This window comes from Colias philodice, chromosome 13 (genome assembly GCF_061535455.1).
Source record: "Colias philodice isolate Cphi_HAF_F1 chromosome 13, ilColPhil1 Martin Lab GWU primary, whole genome shotgun sequence".
NCBI lineage: Eukaryota > Metazoa > Arthropoda > Insecta > Lepidoptera > Pieridae > Colias > Colias philodice.
The window spans coordinates 333,476-355,006 of record NC_143098.1 but is presented as its reverse complement, the minus strand read 5'-3'; the positions used below and the strand labels follow the sequence as shown (position 1 = coordinate 355,006).

The window sequence follows — 21,531 nt, the reverse complement described above, 5'->3', positions numbered from 1 at the left end:
GCGCATACTTATAATATGCAGAAAAATGTGAATATAAAAACGACAGTGTCGCACGCAATCGGTAAGTTATATTTTAAATTTTAACAGCAATAAAGGTACATTGTATGAAACGTTTTGGTAAATAAAAAGTGTGAAGACATGCATTTTATTAAACAAAAATATGCACGTACCGAGCGCATGGTCCGGGGGCGTGTCCCGGTCCTGATGTGCGTGATGTGCGGCCAGAGCCAGCGACATGGCCGCGCCCTCCATGTCCATATCCGTGTCCGCTTCACCCCCACCCTGGACTACTAGCGCACCGGTTTCACCACTCTACATACATTAAATAATTAAATCTTTATTAGTTTCAGATAAATATGGATATCAACATTATTTCGGTCATTAAATGTAAGGAAATAATAAATTAACATATACACTCACATGTGCAAAATAATTGGCTACCAGACTGTAATTTAAAATGACAAATAATGTTTGACTATGAATATATGAAAAAAATGTATGAAATAGACTATCAGATATATTATCAGTAGATGGCAAAACCACTTCTAAATTTAATATTTTACCGCTTTTTAATACAAAAATTATGCGCTGTGAATTTCGTTCTCAAATAAATGGCGTACCTCTAAAGCTCTAATCTCGGGCGCATCACCGCCCGCGTCTGATTGGTCGTCTGGTACTGAATTGTTGCGGACCATCTAAGAAACAAATGTTTAATCATTAATTAATATTTTTAATTATAAGTAAATAGTTAGAATGTTATAAATTTTATAGTAAATATTAGTTTGTAAAAAGTAAATTTACATTCCAAGACCAGGATACTAAGGCTGGTTTAATGACAAATAACTTTATTCACGATAAATATTCAGAAAATCTTGATATCAGTTGTTAAACGAAAGAGAATGGGTCTATGCTATTGAATAGTGCGTGTACGTATGCGTGCGCGTACGCATATATGCGACTTTGCGTGCGTGTGTGCGTACATAAATGTTTGTACACGTTACCTGCATGGGTTGCGGCACTGCTAGTGCAGTGGAGGCGACTTTGCTGCCCGCTTCGCTTTCGCCTTCGCCGGCCTCAGCTCCCTCCCATTCCGGGTCACCTGGCGACAGGGTACACTTCACGTTTTAATATTGGAATAATTGTTGGAAAATTAATTTAAACTCGATTTTATTTTGTTGTTGTCGTGGAAAGGACAGTCAGTCAATGAAAGACAGATTGCCATTGGGGATGGCAGAGCTGTTTGTGTGTTCGTGTGTGTGTGGGCACGCCGCCGCTGTGTGTGTGTGTGCGGGATACTGACTGTCCGAGTGGTAGGGCTGCGGGTAGAGCTGCTCGGCGGCGTGCAGCGGCGGCACGTGCGCCACCACGGTGCGCGCGTTGCTGCACACGGAGCCGCCGGGGAACGCGGCCAGCAGCGGCACGCCGCCCACTGTGTGTGTGTGTGCGGGATACTGACTGTCCGAGTGGTAGGGCTGCGGGTAGAGCTGCTCGGCGGCGTGCAGCGGCGGCACGTGCGCCACCACGGTGCGCGCGTTGCTGCACACGGAGCCGCCGGGGAACGCGGCCAGCAGCGGCACGCCGCCCACTGTGTGTGTGTGTGCGGGATACTGACTGTCCGAGTGGTAGGGCTGCGGGTAGAGCTGCTCGGCGGCGTGCAGCGGCGGCACGTGCGCCACCACGGTGCGCGCGTTGCTGCACACGGAGCCGCCGGGGAACGCGGCCAGCAGCGGCACGCCGCCCACTGCTCCGCGCCGCACGCCCTCGCCGCTCGCCACGCACACGGAGCGCTGCAACACACGGGAGCCGGTCAGTGGGGGCGCAGGGGGCGGGGAGGGGCGGGGCGGGCGCGCACTCACGTCGCTGGGCGGCAGCTGGCGGTGCAGGTCGGCGGCCGCGTCCAGCAGGTACACGGCGAGCGCCAGCACGTGGTCGGGCGGCGCGGCGGCCCCCCCCGCGCCCCCGTCCCGCCGCCGCACGCCGCGGTGCAGCACCGCCAGCAGCGCCGCGTGCAGCACGCCTGCAACACATACAACATAATATTGTACACAGTGAACTTTTGATTTTGAATACGTAGAAATTAAATTGATTACATAAAAATATTTATAGAACAAGATCCCACTGCCGGATTAGTGCGTTTATCGATAGCCAAAATTTGGCTGCAAGCATTTTTAATTAAATTATTTCTAATCGTTTTATCGGAAAAAATTTCGTTCAACTGTATTTATATAAAATGTAGTCTACATCACGACAAATAAAGAAATTATGATTTCAATATAAGAATTTTTCTATAATATTTGAATTGACTATTTGTTTACCGGATGTGCAGATCTGTCTGGGGTCCCCACTGAGCTCCACGTTGGGCGGCGCGCGCGCAGGCCGCAGCGGGGGCCACAAGTTGCCCGTTGCTGTGTTGGCCGACCCGCCGCCTTCTGCCTTGCGTTTCTCCGCCACGCTGTATAATTTACACGTTTTTTTGTTATATAATGGCTTTTGATAATTTTTGGATAATTATTAGTAATTCGAATTATAAAAATGTACAATTACATCAGTCAGTATCGACATTCGAAATCGAAAATTGAAATAATTCCAAAAGTTTTCAAACTTCGGTCAAGTGAATCCGAAATCCCAAAATTAAACAGTCCCCTCGATTTGCAGAACTTTTGAAATTTTCTTGAAGGTGAAAAATTGATTGTAACAGGTTAACAACAGCACACTAACTAAGCGGCGAATCGGTCCATGGACGCGTGGAAGTCCCGGCGGTGCACGGCGCGGCGCAGCACGTGCAGCGGGTCGTAGTAGCGCTCCCACACCACGGGGCGCGGCACGAACAGCCCCTGCTCCAGCGCCTCCGAGCCGCGGGGCGGCGCGCGGTACACCGACAGCTGCACATACACATTTATTAGTTAAAACACGTGTCACAACATTGAGATATACATATGGAGACGACACCGCCTACATCACTCATGTTCCGCTCAACATACGCCATATGGCGTAACTGCACGCTCATTTTTTATTTGTTTTAAAGTGAAACGCATCAAATATGCCTTCGTGTGTGTTACGATATTGCACAAATAATACGGAAAAGTGCAAAGGAATAACTTTCATCGGTAAATACCTAACTAGATAATAATTTTTAAAACTTAGAGCAAAAAATGGCGCACAGATTTTGTTCGTGGTGTCTCCTCCATACGTAGTAGTATTATCTCAATGTGTCACAAGTGAAACTTTCTTAACAAGAAACAAAGATACCAAGCTTTACTTGATGACGTGGCAATACGCCATGACGCGAATTTAAAATTTTACTGTCAACGCGTCCTTTACTTCAAAAAAATCATTACCGACATGTTAACTTTTTACTAAATCACCAAAACTTAAGTATCAGTATGGGTGTTGTTGCGTCCTTGTGTCGCGAACTATTTCGACTTCTTCCACTGGTTCCACGCTGCCACTTTCCGCTGCCAGAACTGGATCAAAGTCGATGTATAGATAACTGAACTGCGGTTAAGCCCGTATAAAGGAAGTTTCTGCACCTCGCTGAGCACCGCCTCGAAGTTGCGCGTGTGCGCGTTGCCGGAGCGCTCGGGCATGAGCTCCAGCAGCTGCGAGTGCGTCTTGTCGCCCGCCGCCAGCAGCGTGGCCACCTCCACGCGCGACTGCAGCACCTCGTCGTTGCTGCAAGTGTACCTAGCGTGCCGCACGCACCTCACTCAGCACCGCCTCGAAGTTGCGCGTGTGCGCGTTGCCGGAGCGCTCGGGCATGAGCTCCAGCAGCTGCGAGTGCGTCTTGTCGCCCGCCGCCAGCAGCGTGGCCACCTCCACGCGCGACTGCAGCACCTCGTCGTTGCTGCAAGTGTACCTAGCGTGCCGCACGCACCTCACTCAGCACCGCCTCGAAGTTGCGCGTGTGCGCGTTGCCGGAGCGCTCGGGCATGAGCTCCAGCAGCTGCGAGTGCGTCTTGTCGCCCGCCGCCAGCAGCGTGGCCACCTCCACGCGCGACTGCAGCACCTCGTCGTTGCTGCAAGTGTACCTAGCGTGCCGCACGCACCTCACTCAGCACCGCCTCGAAGTTGCGCGTGTGCGCGTTGCCGGAGCGCTCGGGCATGAGCTCCAGCAGCTGCGAGTGCGTCTTGTCGCCCGCCGCCAGCAGCGTGGCCACCTCCACGCGCGACTGCAGCACCTCGTCGTTGCTGCAAGTGTACCTAGCGTGCCGCACGCACCTCACTCAGCACCGCCTCGAAGTTGCGCGTGTGCGCGTTGCCGGAGCGCTCGGGCATGAGCTCCAGCAGCTGCGAGTGCGTCTTGTCGCCCGCCGCCAGCAGCGTGGCCACCTCCACGCGCGACTGCAGCACCTCGTCGTTGCTGCAAGTGTACCTAGCGTGCCGCACGCACCTCACTCAGCACCGCCTCGAAGTTGCGCGTGTGCGCGTTGCCGGAGCGCTCGGGCATGAGCTCCAGCAGCTGCGAGTGCGTCTTGTCGCCCGCCGCCAGCAGCGTGGCCACCTCCACGCGCGACTGCAGCACCTCGTCGTTGCTGCAAGTGTACCTAGCGTGCCGCACGCACCTCACTCAGCACCGCCTCGAAGTTGCGCGTGTGCGCGTTGCCGGAGCGCTCGGGCATGAGCTCCAGCAGCTGCGAGTGCGTCTTGTCGCCCGCCGCCAGCAGCGTGGCCACCTCCACGCGCGACTGCAGCACCTCGTCGTTGCCTGCCAACCACACGTGTTAAAATATAAACAACTTTACGAACGCTTCCAAAGAACACACAACCTCATACCGAAAAATATTTTAAGTAAAAACAACGGACATTCTTGGTAAAATAATGCAAATGCTGACAACACTGATTATTTATTATTAGATTTTGCAGAAAAATTGCCAATTTTAGTCAAAAATTATAGTTCTCTGACAAGAAAGATCCTTATTATCCAAGTTTCCACCTTGGTGAGAAAAATCAACATTTTTAATGAAAATTAAATAAAAGTAAGATAATATTTGACCTATATCTAATTAAGTTGCCAGGTGTCCACTCACCAAGGTTAGTCCTGGAGCTGACGAGTATAGCGAGGAATGTGAGCAGCCCCTCCACCATGGCATCCTGCTCCGCCGCTTGCGACGGCGACATCGGCGTCATACTGAGCCACTCGCGCACTCCGAATCTGGAGCAAATGTTGGGTTTTTATTTCCTTATAATATTTTATGGATAGACATTGTTTACATTTAAAATTTTCAAGTAAACAAAAGTCTGTTTACATTTAATGCATCATATTATGATGCAAATATCATATAAGAATCAAATGCGATTGTATGTAGAACTAGAATGCAATGTTTCCTGAAATAACACCTTCATAAAGACAAAAATAGACTTTACAAAAATTCAAGTAATTTCTGTCTGTGTTGAAATCATAACAAATTTACTGTAAACAATACAATAAAAAAAACTATAAAATATTATTATACGTCATGATACCAAAACATGATTGAGAACAAAAAAGAAGTCATAAAGACAGTGAAACTCTTACACACATAATACAATAGTTCCATGTGAAACGAGAGAACCAGCGGCATAATTATATGTCACGAGTACCGAGTATCTAGTCACAGTACACCAAGTACATACATTATCATAATTCGCAGAAATTTTAAGTGAATAAAGCAGTTGTTACAATTCAATGTTAGATATAAAGTTACATTCACGTTTAAATTGTAGCATTTGATGATGATGATTTTTTTTATATAGAATTAATCGTATTATATAAAGGTTACGGCGGCAGTAGATACAGATTAATGTCAACTGACCTTATCTGATTGTTTTCTTCTATATTATGATTACAAATTTAATAATTTAAAAAATCATATGCAATTGCGAGACCTTATAACGTAAATTGTAGTGAACAGTACTGACTGACAAGTACTTGACTTGAATAATCCAGCATCGAATGCATAAAATCTAACTGTATGATCCCATGGAATTTTTGTGTGGGCTTATATATGCTTGCGAGTGTGCGTGTGACAATGTGTGTGTGTTTGTTTGCGTGTCTGTTTGTGTGTCTGTGTGCTCAGTACTCACGTGTCTATACACATGTCCATGAACTGGTCGGCGGGCAGGTGCGCGGCGCAGATTTGCAGCCAGAATATGTCCAAGTCGACCATCGAGTTGCAGAAGTTCGCCTGGATGTACGTCATCGCCTGCCCCTTGATCTGCAGTCCGTTGCGCACCCACACGCCCGCCAGGATCTCGTAGAACAGGCTCTGTGGGGGGCAAACTGACAAGTTAGACGGACATCATGATCAGGAGAGATTAAAATTCACAAATTAATACATAGGGCAATGCTTTTACTATAAAAATAAATGGAAGATACATGAATTCTTGTCGCTTAAAAACTACGGGACACTTTTCTGGCTTATTGGCAAAAAATACGATCACGACTCATCAAAATATAGTTTTATGATTTCAAAAGCCCAGCCACAGAGTTCCCTGCCGAATATTGTATGTAGAATCTGCTTTCCAGTTGGTATAGAATAATTTAATTCTGTATTTTGGCGATTCTAAAGCGAATCAAAAAATGTTTGACTTTTGAGTTGAGTTGAGAGCGTGTAGAATAATTCCTTGCCAAACACGGATTGCTTAGTAACTCTCTACTATACCTTAATTATGCGGGTCCAAGCCAGGAAATTATATCATTATTCATTACAATATTCTTAAAAAAAACCTGTTTGTGTACACACAAACACGTTTTTGTTTTGTATTTGTGAGGAGTTTTTATCTTAATCTTAATACTATTATAAAGGCGAAAGTTTGTATAGATGTATGGATGTTTGGATGTATGGATGTATGGATGTATGGATGTATGGATGTATGGATGTTTGTTACTCTTTCACGTAAAAACTACTGAACCGATTACAATGAAATTTAGCACACATATAGAGGGTAACTTGGATTAACACATAGGATAGGTTTTATCCCGGAAATCCCACGGGAACGGGAACTATGCGGGTTTTCCTTTGAAAACGCGGGCGAAGCCGCGGGCGGAAATCTAGTACTATTATAAAGGCGAAAGTTTGTATGGATGTATGGATGTATGGATGTTTGTTACTCTTTCACGTAAAAACTACTGAACCGATTACAATGAAATTTAGCACACATATAGAGGGTAACTTGGATTAACACATAGGATAGGTTTTATCCCGGAAATCGCACGGGAACGGGAACTATGCGGGTTTTCCTTTGAAAACGCGGGCGAAGCCGCGGGCGGAAATCTAGTTAGTAATATATCTTCGTCTCTCTATGTATATCTAGTTCGTTCAGCGCACACAACCGGACATTCAAATTAATGCAAGTAAGCTTACTTATCTACATTTAGGGGAATCCCTGTAATTTGAGTACAGAGTAATAACAATGTTTAATTATAAAATAAAATGTGTTTCAAATTTCAATTGCAAATTCCGCGTATTTCACTAGATAATCTGAGTCGCTTAAACAAGTTGCTTAAATTCCTCATTGTATTACAGAGTTTAGGCGTAAGTACCACAGCCTCCACAGGACAGTTCTTTGGCATATTATTTTTTTATTATATTATGCAGTTAGATATAAGTTACATACTTATAATGTAAAATTAACTTGTAATTTTTACATGATTTTGCTTTCCGAATAGGTGGTAAATGTCAAAAATATGTAATGACGATTCGAAAGTGCTTCTAAAAGAAGTCTAATTGAATAAATAAATGTTTGAGTTTAAATTTGTGTATTCACATTTATCGTAGAAATGTCAAAGACTTCTCTTATCATATTGTGTTTTTAGGGTTCCGTACCTCAAAAGGAAAAAACTTGGCCGGTTTTTTTTATAATAAACAAAACAAGCATTAGTAAAAAAATGTTAATCTATTTTAATGATATGTAATCATGTAGCCACTTAAAATCAATCCATAAACAACCCCAAAACAAATAAATCACTTGACCTAAATTATGAAATTGAACTGATACCGAATGTATTTTTGTATTATAATACAAAAATACATGTATTTTTGTATAATAATCGATTTATAAATCGATTCATAATTATTATTGACTTAAGGACATCGAGTGAACCAAATAGAAGGATAATTGTCTTTCCTTTGTCCCTAACACGCAATATTTGTACAATAGTTAGAATATCATTAAAACTCGTTGCTGATTACAATAAATAAATAACAAAGCGCACATCTGTTTGCCTCCCATATCACACCGACATCAAATTCCTGACTACAAAAAATTCAGAAAGGACGACAAAAAGCTTTTATTAATGAAGTGGAGAATGTTGCGGGTTTTGTAAATGTTGCCAGATGTTCGGAATTACCACAAAACTGTATAATTAGTAAGCTGACTTTATCATAACGGTACACCGTACATATACATTTTTCTTCGTATGGATGATCTTACACATTCTTGTACATTTTGTGTTCTACCTCCTGCTTTAAATATTGATTTAGACATACTCATAGAGTACCTACAGTTTACAGAACATAATACCGGTTCTACAACTTATTGAGCAGCGTGACATAACTGGCTAGAAATGTATGGCTAAAGTGTTTTGCAACATTTCATCTAATATTATATGTATGATATTCAATGAATCTTTATTCGTTACAATGGTGAGAATGAACGGTAACTTGTGCACATTATGTATTGTGCGCTGTTCACCCCCGTGCTAGCGTGCGTCACCGCGGCAACAGGCAGCAGACACCAGTGGGAGTCCGACCGTCGCCATGTCCGGTCGCGTGCGAGTGTTCTTGGCTCTCATCGCCGTGACGAGCACGCACGCGCTTATCGACGAAGCGGTCGACGTGATCCTTCTGAGTAAACAAATCGGCGAGGAGGTCCTCAACTCCTGGGATGTCATCGGCAAACCATTCAACGCCACCGGGGGCGTTGAATTGCCGTTTATTCGTAAAAGAGAAAGGCAGGTATTGGCGCGCTTGTCCGAGATAACGCGTGCAATTCGGAAATTGGAGTTGCAAGTGGATAGAAGTTCGGTAGTGGCCACGCTGCTGGCTAAGAGCGTGGGTAGAGGGGCCCGGCTCGAACTGAGGCTGCACGAAATGGCCGATTTGCTGAGTCGCGTGGAATCAGCCGATCGGATGATGCGGGAATATGTGAAGCTACAGCAGGAGCTGGAGAGGAGAACGCTTGAAGATTTTGCAGACTGGTGCGTGTCGCACGACCGCGGCGCGCTGCCGGGCCTCATGGAGAGGATCCACGCCTTGATTGTTCCACCGTATAAACACCTTTTTGTGCGAGGACTAATGGAACTCATTGTGGATGATTTAGAGGTTTGTATTACTTTCGCCTTCAATTACATTTTCGCATTATTCGTCCTTTTGTCGGCCACGACATTGGATGCGATGCAAAACATAGCGTATACAAAGTTCAACTTAAACTTTGACATTGCAAGTTATTATTATAATAAAAGTTTTGCTGAGCAATTGATAACTAAACATATAGATTACAAATATTACAGAGATAAAATAAGCTATATTTCTCATAGCACAGGCATTCAATACGTGAGAAAGTTCATAAGTTTAAAAAAGTATATCAAATTGCATTTACATAATGATACATATTTTTATACTCTATTGTATATACTACATTCTACCTATATCAATTATAATTTTAATACCTCTATATTTAAATACGTACACATTAACGACTACTTCTTTATTTAATTCGCAAGATTTAGAGTTACCCTCTTTTGCGTGTCTACCGTTTGCCTGAGCACCGAGAGGATGTTTACAGTAAGAATCAAGAATATTTCTTCAAATACCAACTTGAAACCAGATGAAAAATGTTTGGCATAACTCGTATTCGGTGTAAAACATGACATTCCACCAGCACATTGTACTGCACCGGTTTATTGACTGACGGATCAATTGTGCATCCGCTATTCAGACTCCTTTATTCATTACATTTGTTAACAACTCAAGTTACTGGATCATTGTTAAACATAAATGTATATCAGAAAACGTATGCCCGTTTAAATGTTTGGTTTATTTATTTAACAATAGTAAAAGTAGGTGAATATTATCACAGCAACGCGGTCAATATACTCGTTCATTATCACTGGTTTCAAGGAAGTTTATTGAAATCTGGTAACGTTCGCCGATTTATTTTACAGTTTTAGCAGTTCTTACTAAGTTTACGTATACAATTTAAGCGTAATCGTAGAATTATTATACTAAATTTTCATTTTAAGGGTTTCGTCATTATTTTATGTATTTGAAATGGCTATTTCTAGTTTTTGGTGTTTTCTTATAAAAAAACATTGAGAGTCTAAAGTAATTATGTCATTGGATGTGTTATTTATATCAACCGTAGTTTGTTTGTTGACAGCAAATAGAAATCCTGTGAAAATAAACTGCGTTTAAGCAATGTTTTAGTTTGAGTAGTATTTACACAAAAACATACTTCACGTAAAAGGTTTATAGGCTCACTAAAATATACTTTAAAAACTCGCAAGCGAGAGTGAAACCGCGCTGTACCTTCACCTGATGAACGAGTTTATCTAAAACCTATGAAAGTTATATTCAATCACATTCCTACCACACTGTACCATACTTAGAGCATCATAAAAACACTATAAATACACACATTAGCCATATCCTGAGCATTTTAGTCACATTATTGTTTTACGAGGCTTTCGTCTGTGCTTTCGTTTCGGGGTCGAGGGCTGATTAACTCGAATGTATCACTATTATACGTCTGCCGAGATAACCGTTATTATGTGAGTCATTGAGCCCGGTGTCACGCGGCCGATTGTTTTTAATAAAACGCCGTACATGTGCCTATTGACCGTTGTCACAAATTATTAAATACTACTGTAGAATTGTAGATACAACCTAACAGCTTACTATGTAATTGTACTTTTGCGATGTTACATGAACGAAGATAAGCCATGTTCAATATATTACAGAAATGTGATTCTGTCATTCTGCTAACTTGCATGTTCGTGTTAATTATGTAGAGAAGCATTTTAATCTTACTTTAATTTTAATTAATTTTAAAACGACATCCTTTATTCCCCGTTACAGGATGAAAACTTTTCCTTGTATAAGTGCTCTAAATACAAGGATAAATATACAGGACAAAATCCATTTTTCCATATAAACACCCAAAAATTTATTGTACCACAAAAGTACAGAATACATGAGCAACAACAAAACGTTTATTTACGTAATTTTGTTTTTATTAATAAGTCTGTAACTGATCGAAGTGTACAAGTGTGAAAAATGATAATTTTTGCTATTTTGAATACGAGATATACAGTGAGTCAGCGGGGTCACTTGCCCGCGGTTTGATAAACCAGCGCTGTGCCGGAAGCCCACAACGTGCTGTGGTAAAAAATTATTTTGATTTTCGGTCAAGAATGTGACTACGGTCGAGGAATATTTAAATTTCACACCTAACTAAATGTCGTGAACTCGATCACATATTTTTAATTGTAAATTTTTAGTTTTTATTTTTTACAGGGATAACTAATATTGAAGTGACATACTTTTTAACAGCTTAAAATATTACATTACCAACACTCTTGAATATTAATTATTATGTATAAGCTTTCTAAAATTGAAGCAAAGGTAGACAACATTAAAAAAAACACTAGTTTAAAAATTACATACATAGGTACATACATCTAAATAAAATTCCAATAATACCTACTTCTACCATATAAATTATGTGTGACGTTAACAAATCTGCTCGCACCAGATAGGACATGATTGACAGAAGGTCAAACAATACACACTCACAATTACGCGCGAGATACCGAAGCTTCCGTTTTCATTCAATTTTACTCCACTAACATAGCACTAGATTCTAGTTGTAGACAAGGTTATCAAGTGCTATATATAATAATATGTATTTACATGTATGTTAGTGCGTAATGTGTCGTCTTCTCTTACGTACTCTGTTCCCTTCATTCTGATTAATCCATCTATCGTTGATTCGCTATAAGTATGTGCAGAAAATTAAAAAACAACGGTCGATTATAGGAACAAAAATTTACGAAACAATCATGAAGGAACAGTTCTCTGTGTAAAAACAGTCTACCAATCATGGAATTTGATTGAATATTTACATTCATCAACAAATAAGAATTAACAAAGACAACTACAACATAAATCTTCTACAATCGAGACAAACTTATCTCTCATTGTTTGCAAACAAGGCTTGTATTCCGATCGTCGAATGGAATATGCTACTGAATTGAAAAGTCCTCAATCACAAGGAGTATTGTACGGTACACAGTGCCTCTTCACATGTACATGTGTGAGGGTGCGGCGTCACTCGGGAGGATACGTTAATTTAAATCAATCAGCGATGCACTTTTCGTGACCCGTAAATTATATTTTTGTACTCCCTTGTAACAAAACGAGGGCTAATTTGAACAAACATCCTGATATCGTTTTATCATTTAGTAAAACAATGTATGTACCTACATTTTATTTTTCACATACATATTATTATAGATAAAACGTGTTCTGAATAAAATAGAATACAGTTTTAATTTTTTGCACGTATAGTATTGTTTTTGTGCGAATATATACCTAGTAGTATTTTATACTTTAAACAAAACAAACATTAGTAGGTATGCGAACAAGCCTCTTGGTATAAGATTACAATAATAAGTGCTATCAAATTATTCTTAGAAGGTGTTATTGAAATAACTGCGTAATGCGTCAGTTATGCTGAGATATAAAATTTAAGTCAAATATAAATAAACGTTTTATATGCATAGCATACTTTATAGCCATGTGATAGTTTTGCGGATGTCATACCTACTAAAAAAACAACATTTATATTTATTGTACTGGTAGGTACACGTTTCCTTTTAAAGCATACTTGAATGATTACTAGACATCTATAAAGTTCAAACCGATACGTTCGAAGAGAGATAAGAAACTGACTTCAATAACGTATCCTATTAAAATTATTTTCATTTTTGTAAATATATTCGATTTAATTAATAACCTAGGTGTCGATATAGGTATGTATCGAGAATTTCACACACATTAACGCGCTCGTAAAACACTATTTCACATCTTCATAAATACTACCGTGAGCATTACAATGCATTTCAGGGATCGATGATTCCGTGCGCCTCCTCAACGCATTGTTTATTTCTACAGCGGCAAAGTCATAAAGCGATAAACAAATAAAAGGGAGCAGCCCCTGCACGCGCCAGCCCTCCGCATCCCACTATACAAGTTTACACACATACACAATAGAATCCATCCTGACATATTGTCCCGACGTCCGCGTCGCACGTCAGCTGATACACGAATTTACAAAACACGCATTTCTGCCACTGCAATATCGATCTTATTGCAACGCGATAAGAGATGTGTTGATAGCAAACTGTCTTGAGCAGAGGTAACCGTATTAACATATGCAACATAGTGACGAGGAGGATGGTATCGACTATCGATAATGTTTATTTAAGACTAAAGAAATTAGTGTTCAAGACAACAAATATAGTATACATACTGTACAGCTAAATATTATAACTTGAAATAATTTCCGGATTTATTTATAAAATAATTTAGCAGTCAATAAAATACATTTTTAATCGCTTAAAATGTTCATTTTTTTACACTATAATACTCCTAATGCCTATACTATGGTAAATACGTAACTCGCAAAATCGTACATTCGAATCGGTGTTAATTCAAGGTTAAAGTGGACATAAAAATATCGTATCGTCACGCGCCATTTATTTTTAGTTAAAACGAATAAGCTTACAAAACAAGTATTCAATTAGTGTGTACTCGGAAAATAATGCACGTGAAATCATCGACTCGCGTACATCACTAGAGGAACCCCACTCGCGAGCGGCCGTCCCCTCTCGTCCGCCGCCAGTGCGTTACCAACCGTGGCGCGAGACGCTTTAGTGTAAAGTATGAAATTTGCGGCGCTATTTGCGCTGCTGGCCGTCGCCAGCGCTGGCGACCCGACCGCGGTGGACACCGTGAGATCCAAGTTTTACGAGCTAGAGCAGCAACTGTGGAAGAATGTGACCGATCCGGAGTGGATGCAGGCCGGGCTGGGCGGCGACGTCGAGCTAACAAAGGCTTTTGTGGCGTTCGACGAGCACGTCGCGAGCGTGCCTCGACCGCCGCGCCCGCCGCTGGACTCGTGGCTGTGGATCAAGGCCGTGGAGCGGCTGCAGATGGTGGACGGCTTCTACAAGAGCTTCCTCGAGTTCGTGCACCGGCAGGCCAAGCCGGGCGCGGTGCCGGCGCCGCTTCGCGAGTGGCTCGACCTGGCCGAGAGCATACTCATGGACCCCGTCGCGTCCGTGGCGCAGGCCGTGCGCAAGCTGCACGACCTGCTCGAGCACGGCGACATGTTCCGCTCCGTGTTGCAGGTAAACAGTGACAATCGAAAGTGTCGCGAGTCAATACGGCAATTTCGTGATGATTCCGGTCGTATTCTGCGACCTCCTCGATAAAATGCCTTTATGTGTCACTTCTGCGCCTAAATTGACCGTCAGCGAGTGCGTTGTGAATACTATCGAATTGTTATGAGTTTAGTATGTTAACGTGTTTGAAGTTAATCAAAACAAAACTGCGACGTACGAGATAGTGGTCGTATTGCAAATGTCAGTGACCTAGTGTTTAACATTCAGGCCGTAAAGTTGAGTAACGAACGCCGGCGTGTAATCGAGTCAATATTTCGGAAGTGTCAAGGTGATTCGATAAACAATGGTATAACAGGCTCCGAATATAAACAATGAGAATAATATAATGTGAACAGTCTCTCTAATGCTGATAAAGTGACATGAATACAACGTTTTCACACAAGAGTGCAATACAAACGGGTGATTATTCATTGTTCCGATGAATATAGAATAAAACGCAGCGAGCCTAATGAGATTACTAAACAATAAACAAAGAAACCTGATACCTACGCGTCGCTACGTAACAATCACACGCAATGCCTAGGAATCGTATCTGTAATTACTAATATCCTTCCACTGCATTATAACAACTTAATGGACGCATTGAATAATGAGATTACGAAATGGTCTCAATTAAATTACCTAGTAGTAAAAATTTATATAGTGATAATTATTTAAAATTATAATCTTAGTGAACATGTTAAATGTTTTCAGTTGCATATTTGCAATATCTATGTCGCAGTAGAATAATTTTTAGTATACAAAATCCCTCCGAATCATATAACATTCCTATACGGAAATCATTTCAAGGAACTTTCACTTGACTCAGCGATGTCGACGAATTCATTTTGTTTTTTGAGCATTACGATTTCATGGAAATTCGTGAGACTTGAAGAATGTTTTTAAGTCACTTGATCTTAACCGATAATATGTGTTACGAGGTCGAAATACCAACAATATTATGTATCTATATTATTTGTGAAGTTTGTTATAAACAATAAATAACAGCGGATATACTATCAATAATTCAAGAATGTAACAACACAAACAATATTTAGGTAAATATGTTGTTTAAAACATCGATACGTTTTCAAGCTATAGTTCAGTTAAAAAAAATGTTGACTCAAAATAAAAATTAAAAAAAAAACATAATAAGATAATTAATTATGTCAATTAGTAAGGTAATTAAATTTACTAAATACATCCTTCGTTAAGAAGTATACAAATTAATCTCCTAAATTAGGTAGGCTTATCAAAATTATGTCAGTATATAACATTATTATTTCAATAATAAAAAACTACATCGTTATCGCAATTTAAAAATACAACACCACAAGATGAGCGACGCCTTGTTATAATATTATACTTGTAATACACTCGTTTCAGCACGCGAATTTGTTTATCTCTCTCGTTTAAATTTCTATTAGCTTTTGCCTAAGTGAGCCCAACAACCAACAACGAACCTAATAACGAAACTTTCTGACAAATGATATACATAATATGTAATATTCCAAATCAACAGACCTTAATTGTTACAAGAGCTGCAACCAAATAAAATATGCTAAGCCCTAATAAAATTGCTACCCTTCATTCAATTCACCTCCTGCAATTGGTGCAAAAGGACCAAATAAAACGTATGCTATAAAAGATTCAAATAAACACATGTCAACTAATATTGCAGGAGAAGCACCCAGACGTGTGCGACCTGCAACTATCGCAGCATCAGCTCATCTACGACATGTACAACACGATCGCCCTCACCGAGATCAAGGGGTACGCCATGATGCAGTTCTCCTGGATGCTGCTCAGGATATACGGGAAAGGTACAAATTGCACAACTGTAATATTGTTTAGCAGGATTTGAGTAAAGTCCTGATTTCGCAAAGACTTATAAAACATTTTCAAAACCAAAAAATTTGCAAGATTTGTGTAGTGCTGAATTCTCAAAGGCATATCTCTGTATTTGGAACAAAATCGGCTCATGATGACGATGTTTAAAGTCAAAATTATGGTATAACAATTACTGGGAACGAACGAATCAATTTTAAAGAGTTAGCTTCCATTGCAAATAATAATTCTGACACTGCACGTGTAGATAAACATACCGTCATCGTATCCCCAATGGTATGAGGATCGGATTTCTGAACCGAGTTCTTAGTTATCGTACAAGATACATAAACAGCTATGGGAAGTGTGAAATCTGCCCTTGTTTGTTTATATGGTACTGTATAAATTACAATCGTGTCGTTTTATATACTTCAGGAAAGAAATGTTTTGCACGACCTTATGTAATTTAATTTAGAGATAATCTTTGGAAGTTCACCTTTATATTTCACGATTAAGAACGCAATAATCCCAATTTTTTATATCCTATTTAACGCTCTAATGATTAAACTAGGTAATTTAATTGCTATAAATGCTTAAATACGAAAGTTATCAGATATAGTTAAATACGTGAAGCCCCGCAAGGTTATAGAACTTGACCGCTCGTTGCAATTCACTTCTCGGAAGTTAATTTGCTCACTTTTAGCCGGTTACCTCAAAATGCATTGTTTATAATGACAATGATATGCATGAATCATGTTTGTTGTTATTTTTTTAAATTAATTTATTTTTTTTGTTATAAACGATAAAATTCAGAAAGAAAGCTTTGATTAATATAAAAATGCATTATACGTATCATGGACGTATTAAAGAAATTAACTTTTATCAAATATACGCCGTTAGCTAACCCAAATAAAACCCAAATTTCAAATCTTTTCAGAGATACGTGAACAATAGATTCATAAAAAGATCATGTTTATTCATATGACCCGAATAAATAAAAATATTTTTACGTAAACCGAGTTGAACTGTAATCGTATAAAACACTGAATGCAGTAATGAGATCAAGTTCATACCGCTTATCTCATTTTGCCTATATTCAGAAGCGTAATTGAAACAGCACTGATATATAGAATAACACACTTTGATTATAATTAAATTTATGATAATTAATTTCTCACAAAAAGTAATGTTTAACTTCCGCGGAACAAGAAAATAAAAACACGAGTATAAGCGTTATAAAAATTAACACCATCACGTAAGCGTCTAATATAATTTTACAAGGACAAGAGTTGAATGACATTTGGGCCATATTTAAATGAAGTTACTCATGTCCCTAATTTAGAAAAAAACCTCATGTATCTTAAAGAAAGGTAATTTCATAATAAAAATTAATTTTAATTTAATTGCGGAAAACATTCATTCATATTTCATTTCAATTTTGACGGTTGTTTAGAGAAATCATAAGCCGTACATTGACACCTATTATTATAGATTGTAATAATTTCTCCCCATGCTCGTCAACATGTGCTGAATACTGATTACGGTTTCTATTGACAATCGATTCTATACACAAGCTACACAACTTCAACCATATTCCGTTTACCAATATATGTATATCATAAGAAATTGCACTTAATTTGCAGGTAATTTCACCCAAGAGGCAAGTCTGACGAGACAGCGGTACGGCGAGAGAACAGCGCGCACCGCCGCTGCCGCCAGATCAGCTCTATCCATGGCCAGACGCGACTTGTACAGGTGCGACCCGCCGGAGCACAAGGAAGGTAAGAATATGTTTTTTATTCACGGTAAGAAAGAACCCACAAACAAAGAAAGACGAACAGTGTATTTAATTATAGATTACCTACTATAACCGACATACAGAACTCTGAATTGATCAAGTCATATTCAATGACTCAACATCCGGACAAAACAAACACAAAACAACAACTTTAAAAAAACCATAACTCTGACACTAAACAAAGCCCACCATAATTATATGAAAAACGTTCAGAATATTTTTTTTTTTTTTTTTTTTTTTTTTTTAAATAATTGTACAGGTCTAGATAATGAATCCTTCGACTCCTGAACTAGTTAAAACTGTGTCTCAGGAGCCAGAGGCTTCTCCCAATATTGATCATAGTATTATGTCTATAAACTAAACTAAAAGCTCTAAAATAAAATATAAAAGAATATGACAGATGGATTTAAAAAATGTTCCAGGAGAAACGTACGCCGAGGTGACGCGTCTCCTGCAGGGCTACATCGAGAACGAGGTGGACATGAACGCGGACAACACGTGCAGCGAGAACTGCGCCTACTACACGCTCGCGGAGAACCACGGCTGCTTCAAGGACCAGTTCTGCGCCAAGCAGCCCGCCTGCAAGGGCAGGATCATTAACTGCCAATATATGGACTCCGACATGTGGGTCTGCCCCGCGGTAAGTTAATATTTTGACTACTATTATTATTGCAAATATAGAAAGGTAATAATTCTCAAGCGAATTCAATTATTTTGTGTCGTTAATAGGCTCGCTTATGTAACACAGGAAAATGTTTCCAAAACCACAACGCAAACACATCATGTAATATCATAATCATTATGCTTGTAGCGTTATTGAAATATTTGAATATTATTACAGAGTAAATCCAGTACGCGAAGATACGAATGGATCGAGTACGAAAACGGGCTCACGCTCGGCCATGCGGGCAGCTGTACGCGCGGGACTACTAAGGTTTCATACGAATAACCTACTTACATTTATTATATTTTTTTAAGATTCATTCAAAATGTATATTTTTAAATAAGGCATTTGCCATAAACAAATCTGAATTATCAGTATTGTTTACATCAAAAAGGTCACGAGACGATGATTTAACGAATGTAAAAATGACTATTGCTATTAATGTGAATCTCACGTGTTTGCGCCAAGCGCCGCTAAAACGAGTAAACTGACGCTAGCACTCCGCAGGTGGACTCGTGGTGGCGTTGGCTATTCTGGCATTGCTCGTATTGTATGTGTCTGTGCGACGAGTCGGGCCCCAGCTCCGACCGCTACTTCAGCCTGTGGGACGCCACGTCGGACGTCAAGAACAACAAGTTAGTCCCCTTTGTCGGGACGCCCGCACATTTCTATGATTTTTACGCAATATTTTCTTTCGAAGGTCGACTCCTGGTGGAAGTGGAACCTCCTCCACTGCTCGTACTGTTTCTGTCTGTGCGAAGACGAGCTAAGCGTCGCGGAACGCTCGTTCAGTTTGCGCGAAGCGCTCGCCGACGTCGACAAGAACAAGTCAGTAGCGTCTGAACTCTGACGCGAGCCACAAACATCTTCACCGTCTTCGCTGTACATAAATGCTTTCTTTTCGGCTCAATAGTGGCTAACACGGGAGCTTTTAATTTCTTCACGAAAGCATTTGGGACATACGAGTAGAGTAGCGCGTTTATCTGTAATCGTGTATAACTGCATGGGGTGTGCGGGTGTCCATGTCGGTATGACTTTATATCCTCGAGCAGGTAAAGGAACGAGGTTGTTTCCCAGGGTGGTGACCGGCATCCGTCTGGTGAAGTACGGGCGGGTGTTCCACCTGCAGATCAGCGAGGGGTTGCTGGGCCCGCGCGGGGCGGTCACCGCGGCCGGCTGGGTGCCCGTGCAGAAGTTCGACGTCAGCGACGCGGGCGTGAGAGATGGAGTCGACTACCATACATTGACTTACGAGAAGAGAGCCGTCGATTTGGATGAATTGGACTCGCCACAAGGACACATTCTGACCGGTGTTAGGTAAATATATGCGAATATTACATTTTTCTGAGCAATAAACGATTAAATGTACACTAACCTAGACATTGTTTGTAAGGTATCAAAACAAAGCAAAATTAATAATTATAAAGACAAACAATTTGATTGATGATTAAATGCTTTGAAATATTTCCAGATTCCGTATGATCGGTGCGCACTTACACTTCGAGATACGCTCGACACCATTTAACTATACGACGGGCAGACTCTCACCAGCCAGAAGCCAGTGGATAAGCAACGACAACACAGAAGGAGCTGATACTCCAAGGTCAGTAATTTCGACCTTAACGAACAATTATTAAAATATTTGATTTGCAAGTCAGACAGAACAAAACAAAATTAACATCTAAAGATCATATGACTTTTGTCTGTCTTAACGAAGTTTTTTATCGCGAGCATGCAATAAAATAGCTATTAAAGGCATATCCTTTCTGCAAAATAGATTTCACGATTCTCATTTTTATCCTTACATTACGTTTGGTCATATAAACACAGCATAACGACCATCTAACGATAAAACCCCACATTCCAGGAGCCGCTTGTCCCTATACAAGCCGGACATCCCGACCCGCTCGCACACGCAACTAGCCGTGGACTCGAAGCACGACCAGTACGTGGAGTTCACGCACAGCGACTTCGACGCGGACGCAGCGCAGAGCACCGTGCCCTTCGTTGATATACAACCCGTCGAACCCACCAAAGGTAAATTACGATCATCTTTTTTAGAAATTGATTGAATTAAGGATATCAAAGTAAATTTGGGCGTCGAGGTTTAATTATACATGTAGAATTTAATTCAAACTCAAATATTTAACTTATTGAACAAGACTTCGTATAAAAACGTTTTTGAATCGTCAAAATACAGAAAAATCATGTTTGTAATATATTTATAAAACAACCTATTTCTATTTAGGTCGTTTTATAAATATTTTATTTAAAATTGAAAATATTTTCGAAATATATTTCTTTGCTATTCAGCTCAACAATGTAATGAAATATCTAGTAGTTGAACAATTACGTTAGTAGCTATATCATGCTATCTTTTTAAACACCATATTTTTCGCCTAACAACGTACGCAATATAGAATTTTCGCAATATTTTATTATCAATAATTGCATTTCCAGGTAGTGCGCTAATAAGCGGCGCGGGTATAATACACCGGGGAGCTCGCGGGTCGGGCGGGTTCCTCGCACCCAAGCTGCTCACGTACGACTTCTCGCGGCACGTGCGAGCCGACCCTCCGCCCGAGAGTGTGGAGACGGAGGACTTCATGCCCCTCGCGAGCTTCTAGTGTACTCTTATACTCAGTTATGTTAAGTTACAATAAAGTTTAGTGATACGGAATGCTGTTTTATTTTGATCCCAAATTCTGGTTGCTTTAGTTAATCTTTTGCAATTAATCGAAACGTAAGCCGTAGGAATTTATTAATTATATAATATCCAAAACATCATAAGGTCGATTATACCAGTTTATAGCCGAT

The 21,531-nt window shown here is 40.5% G+C and overlaps 2 protein-coding genes across 5 annotated transcripts in view; one reads left to right on the top strand and one right to left on the bottom strand.

The window, feature by feature from the left end:
* Positions 1-21,531, bottom strand: part of Ubr3 (Ubr3 ubiquitin ligase) — a 53,320-nt gene that overhangs the window by 9,842 nt on the left and 21,947 nt on the right. Inside the window, exons 9-18 of the mRNA XM_089702195.1 lie at positions 6,064-6,245; positions 5,028-5,152; positions 4,563-4,705; positions 2,719-2,882; positions 2,316-2,452; positions 1,857-2,017; positions 1,301-1,787; positions 1,002-1,099; positions 621-695; positions 171-312 (exon numbers count right to left, since the gene is read on the bottom strand). Coding sequence (XP_089558321.1) covers positions 171-312; positions 621-695; positions 1,002-1,099; positions 1,301-1,787; positions 1,857-2,017; positions 2,316-2,452; positions 2,719-2,882; positions 4,563-4,705; positions 5,028-5,152; positions 6,064-6,245 — 1,714 coding nt within the window. The remainder of the gene's footprint in view (positions 1-170; positions 313-620; positions 696-1,001; positions 1,100-1,300; positions 1,788-1,856; positions 2,018-2,315; positions 2,453-2,718; positions 2,883-4,562; positions 4,706-5,027; positions 5,153-6,063; positions 6,246-21,531) is intronic.
* orion (chemokine-like protein orion) lies at positions 8,699-21,394 on the top strand. 4 transcript variants are annotated; one of them, XM_089702103.1, is made up of 10 exons: positions 8,699-9,302; positions 16,107-16,248; positions 17,896-18,033; positions 18,473-18,690; positions 18,892-18,984; positions 19,415-19,542; positions 19,792-20,031; positions 20,186-20,317; positions 20,582-20,751; positions 21,175-21,394. In XM_089702103.1, the coding sequence occupies exons 1-10, from the start codon at positions 8,739-8,741 to the stop codon at positions 21,339-21,341; spliced, it is 1,992 nt and encodes a 663-aa protein (XP_089558229.1). In that variant the 5' UTR covers positions 8,699-8,738; the 3' UTR covers positions 21,342-21,394. The 4 variants fall into 4 exon arrangements, with proteins under 4 accessions (XP_089558229.1, XP_089558230.1, XP_089558232.1 ...); XM_089702104.1 differs by lacking the exon at positions 19,415-19,542 and adding an exon at positions 19,222-19,349; XM_089702106.1 differs by lacking the exons at positions 8,699-9,302; positions 19,415-19,542 and adding exons at positions 13,871-14,392; positions 19,222-19,349.

Coding starts and splice junctions, on each gene's coding strand:
- orion (XM_089702103.1), top strand. CDS start 8,739: ATGTCCGGTCGCGTGCGAGTGTTCTTGGCTCTCATCGCCGTGACGAGC. Junction 20,032..20,185: donor CACATTCTGACCGGTGTTAG/GTAAATATATGC, acceptor AAATATTTCCAG/ATTCCGTATGATCGGTGCGC. Junction 20,752..21,174: donor ACCCGTCGAACCCACCAAAG/GTAAATTACGAT, acceptor TTGCATTTCCAG/GTAGTGCGCTAATAAGCGGC.